This window comes from Ictidomys tridecemlineatus, chromosome 2, assembly GCF_052094955.1.
Source record: "Ictidomys tridecemlineatus isolate mIctTri1 chromosome 2, mIctTri1.hap1, whole genome shotgun sequence".
Taxonomy (NCBI): domain Eukaryota; kingdom Metazoa; phylum Chordata; class Mammalia; order Rodentia; family Sciuridae; genus Ictidomys; species Ictidomys tridecemlineatus.
In genome coordinates this window covers 89,825,564-89,845,015 of record NC_135478.1, presented here as the reverse complement: position 1 = coordinate 89,845,015, position 19,452 = coordinate 89,825,564, and the positions used below count along the sequence as shown (strand labels likewise).

Here is a 19,452-nt window from a genome sequence, read left to right as displayed (position 1 = left end):
AGATCAAGGACAATGACCGATATTATTAGTGGTGTATACACTTTAGCTATAATAATTACCCATCTCACAGCGTAGTTGTTGATAGAATCAGATGAGATGTGATTTTACAAATTATGCAATAAAAGCAGAACCAATTGTGCCAGAAACATAGTTAACTGCCCCCCCAAAAAAAAAACAAAAACCTAAATGACCTAAGCCATGCAGAGAAACCTCTATTTGATAAAAAATCCCACTATAACCAGGAAGACTACTTTCGCAAAAACCACTGACCTTGAAGCTTCCTCACCATTAACTGAGATAGACCAGGACCATACAACATCTAAGAGGAAAGGAAATGCAAAAGGAACAACTGTCCAATGAGAGAACATCTCAAATACTGTTTCTCAATTCTTTGATTTTCCAATATCAGGGTAGTAAGAGGACATCGACGTCTACCTTAGAGCCTGCGGGTTGAGGTAAGCGTTGTGAAGTCGGAATCACATAAAACGCGGAAGGCAAGATACAGAGAAAACCATAGGCAGATACAGAAAGGAAAAGCACGCCAGCAGCCCGGCGGGCCCCTCTGACACCAACCATTGCTGTCTCTTCGCTGCTATTTTAGGCCCCAAGACCCCCTTCCCCCGCCTCCCACGTGTGCCCAGAGCAGCTGTTTCTCTACCAAACAGCTCTGGACTGGGAGTCTGGGATATTGGGCCTGGGCCTGGATCTGGGTGACCTTGCCTCAGTCCCTGCCCTTCTCTGGCCCTCAGTTTTTGTCCACGTGCACTGAAACCCACCTAGTCCAACAACCCCGTAGGTCCAATTCCCTTAAATTAAATAAACAAACAAACTGGAGGGGTATTATCCCCGGTGGGGGGGTGGGGCTCTACCACCTACATGCTGGAGCCGGTTTCCACTTGCAAGGAGACTTTCGGGTCTCTCTCCGAGAGACCGTAATAACGCAGCCGGAGAGCAACTCTGTTCTCTACGCAGGTTTCTTCCTACCGGGCCTGCCTGTCAGACCGGCTCTGCTGACCAGCCGCTACCCGGAGCACGCCGCTTCTATCGTAGGGCTTAGGAAGGCTGGGCCGGCGACTACGCGAGGCCCGCGGCTGCGGCCTAGTGGCCCGCGCGGCCGCCCCCCGCGCCCGTCCACCCCGCGCGGTCCCTCCGCGCCCCTCCTGAGTCTTCCCCCCACCCTCGGGCGCCCTCGGCTTGCTGGTTTGGCGCCCAGGCTGGCCCCAGGCACTCACCGTAAATGGGCCGGAGGCGCCTGTCGTTAGGGTCCTGCACATGGCCCCGCGTCGCCATGATGACAAGCGCAGAACCGCAGGGCGCACGCGCGGGGCAGGCCGCCGGGAAGGGGCTGTTAAAGGGCCCGCGTCGATCTCGCTCCTCTATCGCGATAGTCGAGGTCCTGCGACGGAACGCGCCTGCGCGGAGAAAGAAGCGTTTACCCGCCACACACCCGTTTCTTTCCTAGGCGCTGTCGTTGGTAGAATAATATGGCGAGAAGAGCTGGCTTTGGGGAGTGAAGAGAGGAAGGGAAGAAAGCTCCCAAAGTTAGGGCTGGTCTGCTCCTGTTTGTCCTGTTAACCCTCTGAAGAATCAGACTTGGTTTTGATTGTTGAGGAGCCGCGAATTCCTTGACAACAGCGACCCACGAGGAGAGGAGAAAAGTGCGGGAAAGACGACTGATCAACAGTAAAAATCTACCAAAAATTCTTCAAGAACTCTCTAACTCTCTCCCCGGAAGGATCCTAGATGAATAGTAATTAGCATTTGCCTAGACACTGTTGCAAGCTCTTTAAGTTCATTTAATAGTCATAAAGGTAGAATTATTATTATACAATTTATAGATTATTGAGTATCTTTTGACATGGTCTTTCAGTGTTCATGGAACTGTATTTGTAGTGGGAAGACAATAAGTAAAATGCTATATTAGAGGATGATAAGGTGCTGCTGTGAAAAAAATGAAGCAAGGATTGTTGGTGCATGGACAGGGAAAGCCCAGCTGAGAAAAAGATAGCCATCAAAGAGTTAACTGGAAGTGGAAGAGGGAGCCTGGTTGGTGTGCAAAGCTCCATGAGGACCACGTCAGTCCTCTTCACTGTGAATCAAACCTACGTCTTTCTGCGACAGTCCACCCCCTCCCTGCCTTATCATAGACCCAGCACAGTTATCAGCCTTAATGAGCCAGGATCAATTCATTCTACTGATGTTATGTCTTCTCTTTTCTGGCCCTTTAACTGCCCCCCAAAATGATATTCCAGCTTTAGATGACATCAGAAACATGAGTTTCCTACAGTTATATCCCCCAGAGATTCTAATTCAATTACTCCAGAGATCATTTTTTTTTTGAGAAATACTAATTAAGTGATCTAATTCAAAATTCTTCAGAATCCAACAGAAATGCTAGCTTTCAATTGCAATTAAAATTTTAGGGCTGGTCCGGCACAGTGGTGCACACCTGTAATCCCAGCAACTTGGTAGGCTGAGGCAGGAGGATCACAAATTAAAAATGACTAGGAATGTAGCTCAGTGCCCCTAGATTCAATCCCCAATATAAACAAATAATTGGGGCTGAGGTTGGAGCTCAGAGATAGAGCTCTTGCTTAGCAATCATGAGACCCTGGATTCTATCCCAGAACAACACAAACCAAAAACAGATAAAACCTTAAATGCACATATACTGAGGGGGAACAAAACATAGATCAATGGAATCAACGGATATTGAGTTACTTAAGCATGCTGGTGTGCAATTGTAATCAAAGAAAAAACCTAAAAAATCCTGTAGCTTTATTTTTTCCCCAAGTATTTTATTTATTCTTTTTAGTTATACATGGCAGTAGACTGTATTTTGACATATCACACATACATGGAGTATAGCTTCCTTTTCTTGTGGTTGTACATGATATGGAGTTACACTATTGTGTATTCATATATGAAGAGAGAAAAGTTGGAAAGTTATGACCAATTCATTCTACTGTCTTTTCCATTCCCATCCTCCCTCCCTTCCCCATTCCCCCTCTGTCCAATCTGGTGAACTTCCCCTCCCCACCATTGTGAGTTAGCATTTGCATATCAGAGAGAATATTTGACCTTTGGTTTTTTGGGATTGGCTTATTTCACTTAGCACGATAGCCTCCAGTTTCATCTATTTAAAATGCCATAATTTCATTCTTCTTTATGGCTGAGTAATATTCCATTATGTATATATAACCACATTTTCTTTATTCATTCATCTATTGAAGGGCACCTAGGTTGGCTCCATAGCTTAGCTATTGTGAATTGAGCTATTATGAACATTGATTTGGCTGTGTCACTGTAGTATACTGATTTCAAGTCCTTTGGGTATATGCGGAGGAGTGGGATAACTGGGTCAAATGGTGCTTCCATTCAAAGTTTTCTGAGGAATCTCCATACTGCTTTCTAGAGTTGTGCTTCATTAGCTTTTTAGTAAACTTTAAAAATCATTACTTTTAGAAGTCACACTGCTGAACAAAATATTATTAGTCTGTTGATAATCCTAATCACTGCCTAGGAAAGCTTGCAGTGGGATAGGAAAGACTCTATTAAAAAATGTGATGATGAAGGAAATTGAGAGGGGAGTGTCCACTTTACTTACCTCCAAACTTTAGGTGAGAATCAAAGCAGAGTGACCTTTGTTGTAAAATAAAAGTATGCACAGGGTGCAGTGCTCATGCCTGTAATCCTAGCAGCTCAGGGGTCTGAGGCAGGAGGATTATGAGTTCAAAGCCAGCCTTAGCAATTTAGCGAGGCCCTAAGCAACTTATTGAGACCCTGACTCTAAATAAAATATAAAAAGGCCTGAGATGTGGCTTAGCGGTTAAGCATCCCTGGGTTCAATCCCTGGTACCCCCCAAAATAATGATGATAAAATAAAAGCCTGCACTCATAAAACAGCTGAAAAATTCACCTACACAATGGGCATGCAACATATCCTGTATATTCCCCTTCACCAGCCCTGCTCATAGAGCCTCCATTGTATCCTGGCCTGCCATCACCAAGGAGTATGTAAGTAATAAAATGTGCAAACCCTCTCTGTTGAGTCTTTCTTTGGGATCAGTAAATAGTAAGCTGGGGGATTCACTGCCTTGGGGCTAAACAATTGGCAGAGTCTAAAAAGGGGGACATGTTGAGTTGATTCCAGAGTTAGGAAAGGACATGGGGTCTATGGGGGAAATCCTGAACTGGCCACAAGCCTTGATGTGGTTGGAAGTGGCATCGCTACTGGAGGGATGGGGACCACCACATGAGCACAGGGGCACACTGAAAATGTCAGTGAAAAGAAATAACATCCAAAGTACTAATAGGAGAGTGAAAGGAAAGAAAGTTATGTTGTGATATAAGTGGCATGGCCCCTGCTGTGTCCATTAGAGTTGGCCACAGACCAGGAAGTAGCTACTCAGGCTCAACTCCATAGAGTACAGAAGAATTAAAACCAGAAAGAGACCCATTTAGCACAGGGTGACAAGAATGTGCTATCGGGCTGGGGATGTGGCTCAAGCGGTAGCGCGCTTGCCTGGCATGCGTGTGGCCCGGGTTCGATCCTCAGCACCACATACAAAGATGTTGTGTCCGCCAAATACTAAAAAATAAATGTTAAAATTCTCTCTATCTCTCCCTCTCTCTCATTTTCTCTCACTCTTTAAAAAAAAAAAAAAAAGAATGTGCTATCATAGCACTTAAAACTTGCTGAGAAGCACTGGTTGTGGTGGTGCACAGCTGTAATCCAGAAACATGGGAGGCTGAGGCAGGAGGATGGCAAATTCAAGGCCTAGCCTCAGCAACTTAGAGAGGCCCTAAGCAACTTCCCAATACCCTCTCTCAATTAAAAAAAAGTGGGGGGACACTGTGGATGTGGCTCAGCAATTAAACACCCCTAGGTTCAATCTCTGGTATCAAAAAAAAAAAAAAAACTTGCAGGGAAGCATCTGCAGGTCAGCTCATGACATGCTATTGTTCTAAATTAAGGGGACATCATAAGCCCAGGAAGATGGTGACTAGTGAAAACTGGGACCTGCAAATATGAGGTCCACTCAGGGAGTTCACTAGTTCCAGTGACTCAGAAAGTGAGATGAAGGGTGAAGATGTAATAGAAGCTAGACAAGCAATGGTCCAAAAATTAAAGACCTGGCCGGAGCTACCTTAAGGGGCAGATGCAGATTTGCTCGTCAGTCCAGAGATACTTACATATCATCCTTAGACCAGATTCTCACCATGGAGCTGGTGGAATTGGGATCCAAGTTCAGGCAGAAGATGAAAGTGTGCCTGGCCTATGGCTGTTGCTCAACGGTGGAGCACTTGCCTAGCATGTGTTAGGCACTGGGTTTGATCCTCAGCTTCATGGCTGCTCTACTTGTAGGACACTGGAGCAGATGGGATAACATTGAATGGTTTAGAATTCTCTAAAATTTCTTCAGGTCAATGCCACTTTTGAAAGTGTGGGGCCATTACTAACATGACTGCTTCTTGTCACCTGCAATATATGGCCATATTCAGGAGATACTCCTACACCCAGAGGCCCCTGGGGCTCTGTGGAAGAACTACAGAGCTATTTGCAGGAGCTGGGGATGAAACACTGTATTTATGTGCAACCTTTCCCAGGACTAGACAGTATGACTTTCACTGATGGAATGAGGGATGCCATGTATAACATGCTGCCCTGTCACTATTATCCCCATTAGTAGGTCAGTGCCTCCAGCAAGCAGTGCAACTGATAGCAGACCTAGTGGGAGACAGATTGCAGGAAAAAAAAAGGGGGGGGAGTCTGTAAAACTCAGCCAAACCCAGAAGGACCACTTTGATATTCCCATAAATAGGTGTGGTTGAACTTAATAGCAGCAGGAGTGGGTAAAAAGAAAACAGGTGAACAACCTAATGCCAACCTGGTACAGTTATGGAACGATTACCAAAGGACAAAAGATTTTAGTCATTACCTCTCAATAAGGAAAAGAAAAAGGAGAGAGTCCTAAAGGTAAAATGGACTCCTACTCCAAAAAAGAGAAAGACAAGCTTCTCCTGTTAAGAGATGTAATAAAAACAGAGCTCACAGCTCACCGTGAGTTGTCTTTGAGCCTTTGGTTGTGAGCTGACTAGGTGGAAGGTCAAGATTCACTGATAGAGCCCTGTCTCTAGACCAGGGGCCATATATAGAATTGGCAATGATTGGTCTTCAAACAATATTCAGAGCTAACAGCATTAGTGGACAAGAAAGCTGGGTGTCCATTGGTATAGGGTAATCCTGACAAATTCTCAGGGAGGTGAGCTGTTATCAACGGATTTGGGGAAAAACAGTGGGAGTCCAAGCCATAATGTTGAATGCAGCTTGGATGACTGTTGCCAATACATTGTAAATATTGATATCTTGTGGGGTAAATACCTAAAAATTACCTCAAGGGAGTTCCATTTGCATTGTTAGGGATTAAACGTGTCAGCTGTAAAGCCAGTATTATGGGGGCATGCTGAATACACCCCTATTGTTTTGCCTGCACCCTACTGATTGTTGCTACCAAACAATATGGGCTTCCCAGTGGCCATCAAGAGATAATGGAGACCATACGTGAATTGGCTAAAGTAAACATAATTTGCCCAATCCACAGCTCTTTTAACTCCCCCATGTGACTGGTTAGAAAGCAGAATGGAACTTGATGCATGGGAGTGGATTACAGAGAATTAAATAAGGTGATCTCGCCAGTCTATGCAGAGCAGTTTTCAACATAGCCACTATTCTAGAAGAGCTAAGTATTCAACTGGGAACATATGGCTTGTTTTCTTTTCTTTTTTTTTTTTCTTTCTTTTTCTTTTCTTTTTTTTTTTTTTTTTTTTTTTTTTGGTACCAGGGCTACTTAACCACTGAGCCACATCCCTAGCCCTTTTTATGTTTTGAAACAGGGTCTTGCTAAATTACTGCTTAGGGCCCCACTAAATTGCTGAGGCTGGCTTTGAATTCATGATCCTCCTGCATCAGCCTCCTGAGTCACTGGGATTACAGGAATGCACCACTGCACCTGGCTTACTAATGTCTTCTTTATCATAGATATGGCCTTGGAGTCAAGACCTATCCTTCATATGGGAAGACCAACACTGGAGGTTTGTTGGTGTTGCCTCAAGGACATCTCCAATTACCCTACTTTGTATTGTGGTATGGTAGCAAACCTGGTCCCCTCTGCTGGTAAAATGTTTATATAATGATCATATCTGATTCTCTTTCAGTGCTCACCAAGGCTACCCCCATGCTTTTGACTCACTTGCAAAGGAAAGGATGAACTGTGAACCCTGATGAAGTGTGGGGGCCCAGACTTATGGATGGAATTGTTTTTTGTTTTTTGTTTTTTTGTTTTTTTTTTTTTTTGGTCCCAGGGTTTGAACTCAGGGATGCTGTACCACTGACCTTCATCCCCAACCTTTTAATTTTTCTTTTTTTTTTTTTTTTTTTTTGAGACAGGGCCTCATTAAGTTGCTGGGACTGGCCTTGAACTTGCCATTCTTTTGCATCTGGCTCCCTAGTCACTGGGATTACAAGCGTGTGCCACCATGCCTCACTCATGGGTGAAATTCTTGGGTATTGATCCGGTAAGACAAAGGTTGTACCTCAGGCTGTTAGTCGAGGTTTCAGGTGTTTCCACTTCCCTACATACTAAAGCAAATGCAATAATTTGTGGAGCTACTAGGTGTGGGAGTGCTTTCCCCCCTCATTTGACTCACTTATTACAACCCCTTTATCGTTTGGAAGAAGGGGTACAGTAAGGGACTAGACTGTCTGGCATACGGAGGCTTTTCATCAGGCCACATAAACAGTACAACAGACATGAGCCCTCGGGACGCTAGGCACATTGAAACCTGCTGAACTTACCACCCATGTCACTCCAGACAGCTTTGGATGAGGTTGTGGCAGCGAATTAAGGGACATAAGACCCCCACTAGATGTGGCTCAGTTTTAGTGCCCCCTTATAGAAGGGGGCATAAAAAATGTTATAGCATGTTAGAAAGATATGCTGTGTGCCATTCATACTACTCTTCTTGCCCTGGAGCCCATCACCAGAGGAGCACTGGGTGAGGTATTATTGGTGGAGATAAGTTGACTGGAGGAGGCCCCAACAGACGAAATTGCTACTTGGCTACATTACAGGTTAAAATATGCAGGATGAAAGACTGTGGGCAGCTGTGACAGGCTGGGGACTGCCCATAAATATTGCTGATGTTGCTGTTACATGCCAGACTGTTTTGCCTGCTCTCAGCGCTACCTACAGTGACCGGATGCCACCAAGGTCATATCAAGAAGTGGCATCTGCTGGGCTTGGTGGCCTGTGTCTATAATCCCAGCGGCTCAGGAGGCTGAGGCAGGAGGATCGTGAGTTCAAAGCCAGCCTCAGCAAAAGCGTGGCACTAAGCGACTCTTTTAGAGAGCTGGTCTCTAAATAAAATAGGGCTGAGGATGTGGCTCAGTAGTCGAGTGCCCTGAGTTCAATCCCTGATACTGTCCCTCCAAAAAAAGAGGTGGCATCCCTCTTCAGCAATGATAGACACACTACATTGCCCCTCTCCCATTTTCAGAAGGGGCCAAATATGCATTGTGTGGACACTGTTATGGCTTGATGCAAGCCTTCCCCAGCAAAAGATTCCACCAAAAGGCAACTATTAAGGAACTGATCAGCCGAGTGCCATGTATGGCTCATCACAGGTGATTGAGAGTGACCAAGGAAACCATTTCACAGGCCATGACACATCAAAGTGGGTCCAAGACCAGGACATCCCATGAATTTTGCAGCTGCCATACAATCCAACAGGAGCTGGAATAAATGCCCTGCTCGCCCAAGCCTCAGGACTCAGGGCAGCTCTCTGCAGGGTTGGGCTGCCTGCCTACCTGAGGCTCTCAGGACACTAAATAAGAAACCCAGACCTCAGCAGTCTGCAGCCATTTCTATGTTATCTCACCCAGGACCACCACAGTGGAGGTCACAGATAAAGAATTCCTCCACTGATTTTCTTAAACTAGTGTGGGGAACAAGGAATAACTTACTGTTGTAGGGTCCTCAAGACATTATATAGGAAAAAAGAAGTATTAGATAGCCATGAACTGTACAAGTTAGCCCCCAGTGTTTTTCCCTACTGACTCCTTGCAGAGCGGGAGAATACCTAAGCTGACAAGCAAAGCCTCTGTGTTGGGAACATGGCCCTCATAAGTACAGGGGATGACAGGGAACAGTTTGCATTAGCTCAAGATAATTATATATTCCAGAGGTGTCTTATTCCTTCTATACCCTTGAAGTACAAACAGATGTTAGGATGGAACACTTACCCAGGAGAAGCTACTCTGCAGGCTCCTTTACCAACACAAGATGGTACAGAAGCCTGGATGCTGCCTCCCGGAGCTGTTTCACCATTTTTAGTGCCTATTAAATATTTGTCATATTCTCCACAGGTCAGCGACAAGTAACCTATTCTGGACTGGAACATAAGTTGCACATCATGCCAACCAGACCAACTGTTGGATCTTCTCAGAGCACCCTCTGACTGAAGCACAAAAACTTCCCCAACCTGCAAAAGAGGTGGAAGGGACTTGCTGACACAAAGCTGGACTGAACACAGTCACCCACCAAAATGGCCCTCAGAGGCTTACACTAAACAAAAGGTTTTTGCTTTGATTAGAAAGGCATCACATGCCTCTGGAGTGCCTGAGATGGCTTCCTTTCGTGTCACCAGCATGGTCGTGATAACAAGGAAGTGGGCTTTCTGTCTGACCCTCTGGGTGAGAACACCATCACCGCCACAGATCTCCTCAGTCTCTCACCACCTCACTCATGGGTTTCCCCCGCTGCTGTGGGGTGCACTGTGGATGTGTGGACCCTGTGGACGGCCTTCCCTGCCTGATATATCAAGGACAGGATGATGTACTTGGGGATGGCCTTAGATCCCAGCCCAAGTTCTGCCTCTTCTGCCACATATACCTAGTAACTGGGAAAGCATGACGGTGCCAGGTCACCTGTGGTTCCATCCATTAGCTCCGCTTTTTCCACAAGCTGCAATGATGATGTGGAAACTCAGGTCTCTGTTTAGCCCACCCCCCACCCCCCCCACCCCCGCACGGCTCAAGCTCTTCCTTAGCCAAAACATGCCACAACCTTGTTAATGGAGGAAACTACACAGATAAGAAACTACACAAATTAGGATGGCATTTAATATGTTTATGACTGTGCAAAGCAGGGTACGTGCATGCTTGGGGACAGAATACTGTGCTTATATATCTGATAATGAACACAATATTACCCATGATTTAACCCACATGTCTAAACAAATGAATGTTAATGATGCCCTTTCTATTGATCCTTTTCCCTGGACATGGTGCCATTCGTTCTATGTTATCTTACTAGCCCTGGCATGCCTGCTGATAGGTTCTTGATCTCTGTACTACTGTTGTGGATTACACATGCCATGTGCCTCCAGAGACCTGTCCTGAGGGCCTTGGTGGAGACTTGGGATGGTGTGAGATTGTGAGGGGCTTATGGGGATTTAAGGCACTAAAAGGGTAGAGTGTTAGGTCACACACTAATCAGAACCTAGGAAAGCTTGCAGTGGGATAAGAAGGACTCTTAAAAAAAATTGATAATGAGCTGGGTATGGTAGTGCATGCCTGTAATCCCAGCAGTTCGGGAGGCTGAGGCGGAGGGATTGCAAGTTCAAGGTTGGTGTCAGCAATTTACCAAGACCCTCAGTAACTTAGTGTGAGAGACTATCTCAAAACAAAAAAATAAGAAAAAGGGCTGGGGATGTGGCTCAGTGGTTAAGTGCCCCTGGGTTCAATCCCCAGAACAACAACAACAACAAAAAAAAATGATAATGATGAAACGAAGAGGCGAAACTGGCCACTTCTTTTATTTTATCTCTAACCTTTAGAGGAGAATCAAATCAGAGTGACCTTGTTTGTAAAATAAAAGCGACTAATAAAACAGCTGAAGAGCCACTGGCACAGTGGGCATGCAACCTGCCCCATATATTCCCTGGGCTTGGAGGCACAGATGCAGATCACCTCTGCTTCTCAACCTGCCACCACCCTGGACTGTGTAATAACACGTCCAACCCTCCGGCTTTAGTCCTCCAAGTTCTTTCTTTGGGGTGAATAAACAGCACACTGGATGGAGTTTTTGCAGCCCTGGGGCTGAACATTAGACCCAACTAGTTTTGCTGTAGATGACACTTTTGCTTAATGACATTGCCTAAGTTACTTTTTTGGTTTTTTTTGGGGGGGAGGGTACCAGGGATTGAACTCAGGGGCACTCAGCCTCTGAGCCATACTCCCAACCCTATTTTGTATTTTATTTAGAGACAGGGTCTCACTGAATTGCTTAGCACCTTGCTTTTGCTGAGACTGGCTTTGAACTTGTGATCCTCCTGCCTCCACCTCCCAAGCTGCTGGGATTATAGGCATGCACCACCGTGCCTGGCCGTAGTTACTTTTGAGGAACTTGAAAGTCACTTTTGCTGCAAGTACTGACAGTTCACTTAGGCCTGAAAAAATGTCCAATAGGTGGCTAAAACAGGAGGAAAACACTTGTCCTCTCAGCTCTCACATTGTATTGGTCTCCTTTGCTACCTTAATCTTTGGAACAGATGGCGGTTTCTGTTCATGACTAAAAGGCTCAGGGGTCAGGAAACTGGGCTAACTGGGCTGGGCAAAATAACCACACAAGAGACACAAATACCTTTTTCTTTGGGGTCGCTGTGATGGCTCCTCTGACCTTAAGGGACCACAGGAAGAGAGAGGAGAGAGAGAGAGAGAGAGAGAGAGAGAGAGAGAGAGAGAGAGGGTGAGCGCGCGCGCGCACACACACACACACACACACACACACACACACACACACACACACACGCTGACCCCTTTTATTGAGGAGAAGCCATTCAAATGAGGCAAGGAGTCAGATTTCAGGGTGTTGAGTCTATCTTCATGATGTCCACTGTCAGCATGTTGACTGACATCTGGGTAGGCCACACCCAAGGGCACAGTAAGAAGGGGACACACACAAGGCACTTCCATGGAACATTCTATCCTAAACAGGGCAAGGGGTTATATTACAAAGGGACATGTGAGCGTAGCTTCACCCATGGGGCTATAGGAAGACAAGCCTAGGGAGGAAGACACAAGTCACTCAAACCCTAGAAGAGCGGACAGTCTAGCAGCATGGGTGCCTGATGCCACATGGCCCAGCAGGGGAGTTAACTTAGTCACATGTGAGGTTGGTCTCCCACAATAAGATTTCTGCTCAGTTCTGCAGGTAGATGTAGAAATTTAACATTTAAGGAATGTTTATTTGGGGCTGGAAATACAAGATTGATCTAAAATTACATAATCTCTCTCCACCTCCTTTAAGGCTAAAGACACTAAAATAAGGGTAACTAACATATTTTTGAAATTTAATGGGGGCATCACAACCTGTGATTGTGTGTGTACCAACCATCAGGATTCACAACATCCTATTCCACACTACTGGAGAGGCACTTAGAAGTCTCTGGTTGAGTCCTTTCCTAACATAAGCCCTGCTTCTTTCCCCCTTACCTGAGGAGCTTGAAACATTTCCCAGGGCACTAGCTTACCATCTTCTTGTTTTCATGGCATTCCAAATATTTTTTCCCCTCATTCCAAAAACTTGCCTTCAATTCACCTCTTTTCTTTTTTCTTTAAATATATATATATATATATATATTTAATTTTTTTAATAAATATTTTATTTATTTATTTTTATGTGGTGCTGAGGATCAAACCCAGGGCCTCGCATATGCTAGGCGGGTGCTCTACCCCTGAGCCACAATCCCAGCCCTCTTTTCTTTTTTAAATGCTTTTTTTTTTTTAAATTGCAGATGAACACAGTAATTTTATTTATTTTTATGTGGTGCTGAGGATCAAAGCCAGTTCCTCACAAGTGCTAGGCAAGTGCTCTTCCACTGAGCCACTACCCCAGCCCCAACTCACCTCTTTTCAAGCAGCAAGTAAACAGACTTGGTTTGGTAATACTATTTTATAGTAGGGTGACTATCAATAGGTGAATATAAATAATGATCATGTACCAGCTATTTCATTAAGCTAGAAGAATAAATTTTGAAAATTTTCACCATAAAGAAATGATAAATGTTTGAGAAGATATGTTTAACCTGATTTATACATTATATGATGTATACATTACATGGTGCTGGCTGCAGTGACATATGCCTATGATCCCAGAGGATCCTTGGGAGGCACAGGCAGGAGGTTTGCAAGTTCGAGGCCAGCCTTGGCAACTTAGTGAGAGAGGCCCTGTCTCAAAATAAAAAATAAAAAAGGCTGGGGATGTGGCTCAGTGATTAGGTGCCCCTGGGTTCAATTCCTAGTACCCAAATAAATAAATGAATAAATACAAATAAAAATTTTAAAAATCAAAAGCATGGGGGACGTCATGAACATGCCAAAGACATTTAAGCTAGCTTAAATAATCTGAAAGAGCTTCCAATAGCCAAAACTAGAATTACTTGAGCAATAAATAAGTAACCTGGATGGGTATGGCAGTGCTCACTTGTAGACTCAGGAGTCTGAGGCAGGAGGATCACTTGAGCCCAAGCCTGGGCAACATGTAAGATCTTGTCTCAGAAAAACTTAGGCCCTGCCTCAGACTGACAGAATCAGAAACTCTAGGACTAGGACTGATCAATCACTGTTTTTACAAGCCCTTTGTGAGCTGTGATTCAGGTGACAGTTTGAGAATCACATTCTCTGATTTAGATCAGAGATGGGCAAACTATGACCCCTGGGCCAAATCTAGTTTATTCCCTGTTTTTTTGTGAGCCAGTGATGGTGTTTATATTTTTAAATGGATGAAAAAAATAAAAATGATGTTTTATGACATGTAAAAAATATGTAAAAGTCAAATGTCAGTGTTCATAAATAATTCTCATTTGTGGTGTTAAGGATCAAACCCAGGACCTAACCTTGTGCATTCCACCATTGAGCTACACCCTCAGCTTCCAATAAAGTTTTTCAGAATGTAGCCATGACCATGCATTTCTGCATTATGTATGGCTGCATTCCTGTTTTTGTTTGTTTGTTTGTTTTGTTTTGTTTTGTTTTGTTGGCATGGTGTGGAATTTGGAAGGATTGAACCCAGAGTCACTTTACCCCTGGGCTATATCCCCAGCCCTTTCTAGTTTTATTTTTATTGATTTGTTTTTTAATTTTTGGTACCTGAGATTGAATCCAGGGATGTTTAATCACTGAGCCACACTCAACCCTTTTTAATATCTTATTTAGAACTGGGTCTCATTGAGTGGCTTAAGGCCTTCCTAAATTGCTGAGGCTGGCTTTGAACTCATGATCCTCCTGCCTTATCCTCTCGAGCTACTGAAATTACCAGTGTGTGCCACCACACCAGGCTCTATTTTTATTTTTTGATACAGGGTCTTACTAAATTGTCCAGGCTGGACTTGAGCTTGCCATATTCTTGCCTCAGCCTCCTGAGTAACTGAGATTTCAGGCATGCACCACTGTGCCTGGCCAGGATCTCCCTAAGTTACTTAGTGCCTCACTGAGTTGCTGAGGCTGGCCTCTAGCTTGTGATCATCTTCCTGCCTCCACCTCCTGAGTCACTGGAATTACAGGCAAGTGCCACAGCACCAGGATATGGCTTACATTCCTGCTACAACAGTAGAGCTTAGAAGTTGCAACAGATACTATACGGTTTACAGCCTAAATTATTTACTATCTGGTCAGTTACAGAAAAATTTTGCCAGCCCCTGCTCTGCGTTAATGGAAGGCTTTAACTCCCAGAATGAAGTGGCCAGGCAAAATATAACACAATATTTATATATATTATTTTATATATTCATATATTATTGTTTACCTGAAATTCAAATTTAACTGGGTGTCCTGTATTTCCGTTTGCTAAATCTGACAATCCTACCTCAGGGGCAACTCTATGCACCCAAAACTAACAAAAATGAAGGACTGGCCAGGTGTGGTGGCACATACCTGTAATCCCAGCAGCTCAGGAAGCTCATGTGTTCAAAGGCAGGAGGATCCTGTTTTCAAAGCCAGCCTCAGCCAAAGCGAAGCACTAAGAGACTCAGTGAGACCCTGTCTCTAAACAAAATACAAAATAGGGCTGGGGATGGGGCTCAGTGGCTGAGAGTCCCTGAGTTCAACCCTTGGTACCCTGTCCCCCCAAAAATGAAGGACTGGAACCTCAGGTGGTCTGAGTCTAGGATCACCCTGAGATGTTATTACCAGATATGACCTGCCTGAAGTTAGGCTTGGATGAGGGAAAGAGGGAAGAAATCTGGGGTTCACCTTTGGTGCAGGTGAAGGAGGTGGGTGAGTCACTTGAGTTTCAAGAATTTCCCAGAATGGAAAAATACAACACAGTCAAGGGAGGTCCGGGAAGGCTCCCGGCTGGGGCTATACCTACTAAATTATGTTCTTAGGTTACCTTTGTGTCATGGCCTTAAAGGAACCCTGACAGGCTTGGCATCCATCTTCAAGCTTAGCAAGGCCAGGGGGTGCTGTGGACCTCCTCATAGAAGCTTCTAGAACCTCAGGTCACTGCTTCAGTGGGATAGATTTCCTTTTATCCTGAGAGCCTGTTAAGCATCCAAGTAAGATGAATAGGTCTTTCTCTCTCCCCATTGAAACAGACTGAATTTGGGGCCCTCCCATATGAAATTGGGAAGAGCTTCCTCAGGCTTCCCCAGGCTGTGACTCCCCACCTTGACAGGCGCCAAAGAAAATGGGAATGGAGATCGTTCACTTAGGCCTGCAACACAGGCTGGCCAACGGTGAGGCTGGTGGGGATTAGATTGCTTCTCCCCAGTTTGATCAAACTGCAATAACTTCCTTTCTCCATCTTTTGTCTGTTTCTTATGTGAGTGCACTCTGAATTCAGCCAGCTGGGATCAAGACAGTGCCCCTGCGTAGGCTGCCAGTAACACCATGCCTATCCCTTGTCCTCAGGGCTAAGAGTAAAGCAATGGCCCAGCTGTGGGCCAGTTGTTACCTGCTCCCTGGGAGACAGCTTCCACACTCTTTAGCAGGCCTGAGTCATTTCAAGAAACAAATGAGATGAACAGGAAGCCAAAGCCCATCCTTGCTATAGAATTCGGAACTTGAAAATATATATATATATATTTTTGGTGGTGCTGGGGATTGAACCCAGGGCCTGGTGCATGTGAGGCAAGCACTCTGCCAACTGAGCTACATCCCCAGCCCCAGAACTTGAAAATCTTAGGATGACATTAGGGAAAATTAAGTGGTGGCTTCCATTTGCTCAATTTAGACACAAGGGAACACACCCTTCATTTGGTAGCAGGTTTATTCTTGTGAGAAACTCTCTTCCTAGAGGACAGTGAGATATGTGGGTGCCTTGTGCCTGACCAGCAAGGAACCCAGAAAGGTGGACCTTGTGATTTGGACGTGGTGGTTCTTGTGTCTTTTCTGTTATCTTTGTTTTCCTCTTCTGTCTTGATGGATGTGTTCTACTATCTAATCCTAATCCTTACAGAATAAACAAAACTGAGACACATTTCACAGTTTTTCTGGTTGGTTTCCTGCACTTTTGGCAGTAGAATAAATAGCAACTCTGGCTCTGAAATCAAACAGATTTGGCTCTGAATCCAGGGTCTGACATTTATCAACTGTGTGATCCTAAACAAGTAACTGGACATCTTTGTGCCTCAGCTTCTTTATTTGGAAAATTATAATAATAAATGGACCTATCTCACAGAACTGGTATGAGGAATAAGGGTATTAATAAGGAAAAAGGGGATCTCCCATAATACCTACAACACAAAGTACAAAATAGACACAGATTAAAGGTACACAGAACCTGGAACCAAGAGTATTGATAAACTTCATATGGTCTTGGTTTGGCCAATAGTTCAAGGTGTAAATATTCTCCAGCAGAAAAGGAGAGAATGGGAACCAAACCCTCTTTCTAGCTCCATCTCTTCTGTTCAGCAGTGGCTCTCCCCAGCATATCCAATTGTGTCCACCAGGTGGCACATTATCCAGGTAGTTTTTGGGTAAAGGATGTTGCATTATCATTGCTGAATAAAACAGCAAATTCAGGTTTTGTCTGGCACATTTTTATAATTTTTACACTCAAATTTATTGGAGTACAATTTTTTTATTTTCTTGTCACTTTTTAAATTTTTCTTCTTAGATATACATGACAGTAGAGTATAGAGGTACAATTTATATACCGTAAAATTCACCTTCTTAAAATATTAGGCTGGTCATCTGTAATCCCAGATAATTGGGAAATTGAGGCAAGAGGACTGCAAGTTGAAGATAAGCCTGGGTGATTTAGCGAGACTGAGATTCTGTCTCAAAATTAAAATTAAAAGAGGGCTGGAAATGTAGCTCAGTGGTAAAGCACTCCTGGATTCCATCTCCAGTACCCCTAAATAGATAAATTTAGACAATTTTATTTGAAAGATGGTCAAAAGCTCCCCTTCCCATTTCCCAGTGACCCTACCTTCATCCTACCTCTTAAACTTCTGGGTCTTGGCAGTGTGGATGGGACCAGCCAGCATTCTGCTGCTGGGGAAGGCTGGGGTGGGGGCGGGGAGGGCAAGTCTCCAGGGCAGCCAAAAGCAAATAAAATTTTCACAAATGTTCTCAATCTATGCACATGCCTTTGTAAATTTTTTTCCACCTATCACTTGGATAAATATTTCTTAACTGCACTTTGCAAAAGTTGTACCAATTGGCACTCTCACCAGCAGCATGTTAAAAGTTAGTCTTACCAGATACAGTGGTGCACGCCTGTAATCCCAGTGACTGAGAGGCTGAGATAGAAGGATCACAAGTTCAAAGCCAGCCTCAGCAATGGTGAGGCACTAAGCAACTCAGTGAGACCCTATCTCTAAATAAAATACAAAATAGGGCTAGGGGTGTGGTTCAGGTGGAGTTTCACTCAGTTGCTGAATGTCTCTCTAAATTGCTGAGGCTGACCTTGAATTTGCAATCCCCCTACTTCAGACTCTTGAGTTCTTGGATTACAGGAATGGGTCACCCAACCCAGTTATTCTTTTTATTTTTTAAATTTTGAGAAAGGGTCTCACTAAATTTCCCAGCTTGGCCTGAGATTTGGGATCCTGCAGAGGATCTCCTTTGTAGAGTTGCTGGGATTACAGGCATGCGCCATTGTGCCTGGAAAAAGTTTAGGTTTTTTTTTTTTTAGCCTTTCCCTAATCCAATATCATTTTAAAATGTATTTATTCTCCGACTATTTTATAGCTTCATTTTTAATATGTAAATTCTGATCCATTTGGAATTGATTTCCACATGAATAATGAAATAGAACTCAAGTTTTAATTTTTTTTCCAGTTGCAACAAACCTTACCTATTGAATAATCCAATTTTTTTCCACAATGTACACAATGCTGTCTTTATCACATACTAAATTTCCACATGCATTTCTTTCTAATCATGGAATGTCTTACAGGCTCCACTGAAGAGCAAGTCAAAGATGAGGGCCTTAACAAAGGAATCCAGAACTGGCTGGAGTCTGTTTTCTGAGCCTCTCAGAGAGAGCCTGGTCAGCTGTATGTTGGCTGTTGAATGTCAAGAAGATGGTCCTTTTATTTGAGATGAAGTAAGCATGGGGTGGTAGTTCTACTGTGTGGTTAGGTTTATTTTATTTTTATTTTTTAGAATAAAGCATAAATAAAGCTATGGAGCACACACACAATCCTAGTGACTCAGGAAGCTAAGGAAAATTTGAGGCCAGCCTCAGCAATTAAACAAGGCCCTAAGCAGTACAGTTTTTGTGAGATCCTGTCTAAAAATACAAAAAATAAAAAATAAAAAAAATAAAAAGGGCATGCATTCCCGGTGACTTATCTGGCTGAGACAGGAAGATCACAATTTTAAGGACAGTCTCAGTAAGTTAGTGAGGCCCTCAGTCTTTATCTGGCCTCTGCAGAAAGAGTGAAAAATCTGCATTTTTAACCAGCTTTTACCCTTCCTCCACCCATGCTGCTGATCCTGCCAAACCACCCTCTGAGAAAGACTAATTTATCATGAAGGGTCTTTCCCTGAAAAATTGGGAAGTACTTTCTTAGGTAGTGTAGGGAGAGAAAACTGAAGGGTTTTCCTGGAAAATCAGACTAAGGTGTAAGTGATGTTAAGAAGTCTCTCCCAGCTGGGTGTGGTGGCACATACCTGTAATCTCAGGGAGGCTAAAGCAGGAGGATCACAAGTTCAAAGCCAGCTTCAGCAAAAGCAAGGTGCTAAGCAACTCATTGAGACCCTGTCCCTAAATAAAATACAAAATAGGGCTGGGGATATGGCTCAGTGGTTGACTGGCCCCGTGTTCAATCCCTGGTTACCTCCCCTCCAAAAAAAAAAAAAAAAAAAGAAGAAGTCTCTTTTTACTGGGTGTGGTGGCACAGAGACTTAGTGTAGGAATGGCAGAAAAAGCTCCATAA

The 19,452-nt window shown here is 44.1% G+C and overlaps 1 protein-coding gene, 1 long non-coding RNA gene and 1 other non-coding gene across 6 annotated transcripts in view; 1 reads left to right on the top strand and 2 right to left on the bottom strand.

Moving 5' to 3' along the window:
- The window catches only part of Naa25 (N-alpha-acetyltransferase 25, NatB auxiliary subunit), a 75,896-nt gene extending 74,505 nt beyond the window's left edge, over positions 1–1,391 (bottom strand). For 3 of the 4 annotated variants that reach the window (XM_013360461.4, XM_021729327.3, XM_013360462.4), the window contains exon 1: positions 1,233–1,391. In XM_013360461.4, coding sequence (XP_013215915.1) covers positions 1,233–1,290 — 58 coding nt within the window. In that variant the 5' untranslated portion in view covers positions 1,291–1,391. Of the gene's footprint in view, positions 1–876; positions 1,001–1,232 lie in introns of those variants that run through there. The other variant, XM_040289447.2, reaches the window with a different exon arrangement.
- LOC144375231 (uncharacterized) lies at positions 241–4,043 on the top strand. Its single transcript, XR_013434797.1, has 2 exons — positions 241–455; positions 1,463–4,043. It is a non-coding gene; the product is annotated as an uncharacterized LOC144375231 (long non-coding RNA).
- Positions 4,044–16,150: 12,107 nt separating this feature from the next.
- On the bottom strand, positions 16,151–16,223 carry Trnav-cac (transfer RNA valine (anticodon CAC)). The gene has a single exon. It is a non-coding gene; the product is annotated as a tRNA-Val (tRNA).
- Between the last annotated feature and the right edge of the window lie 3,229 nt (positions 16,224–19,452).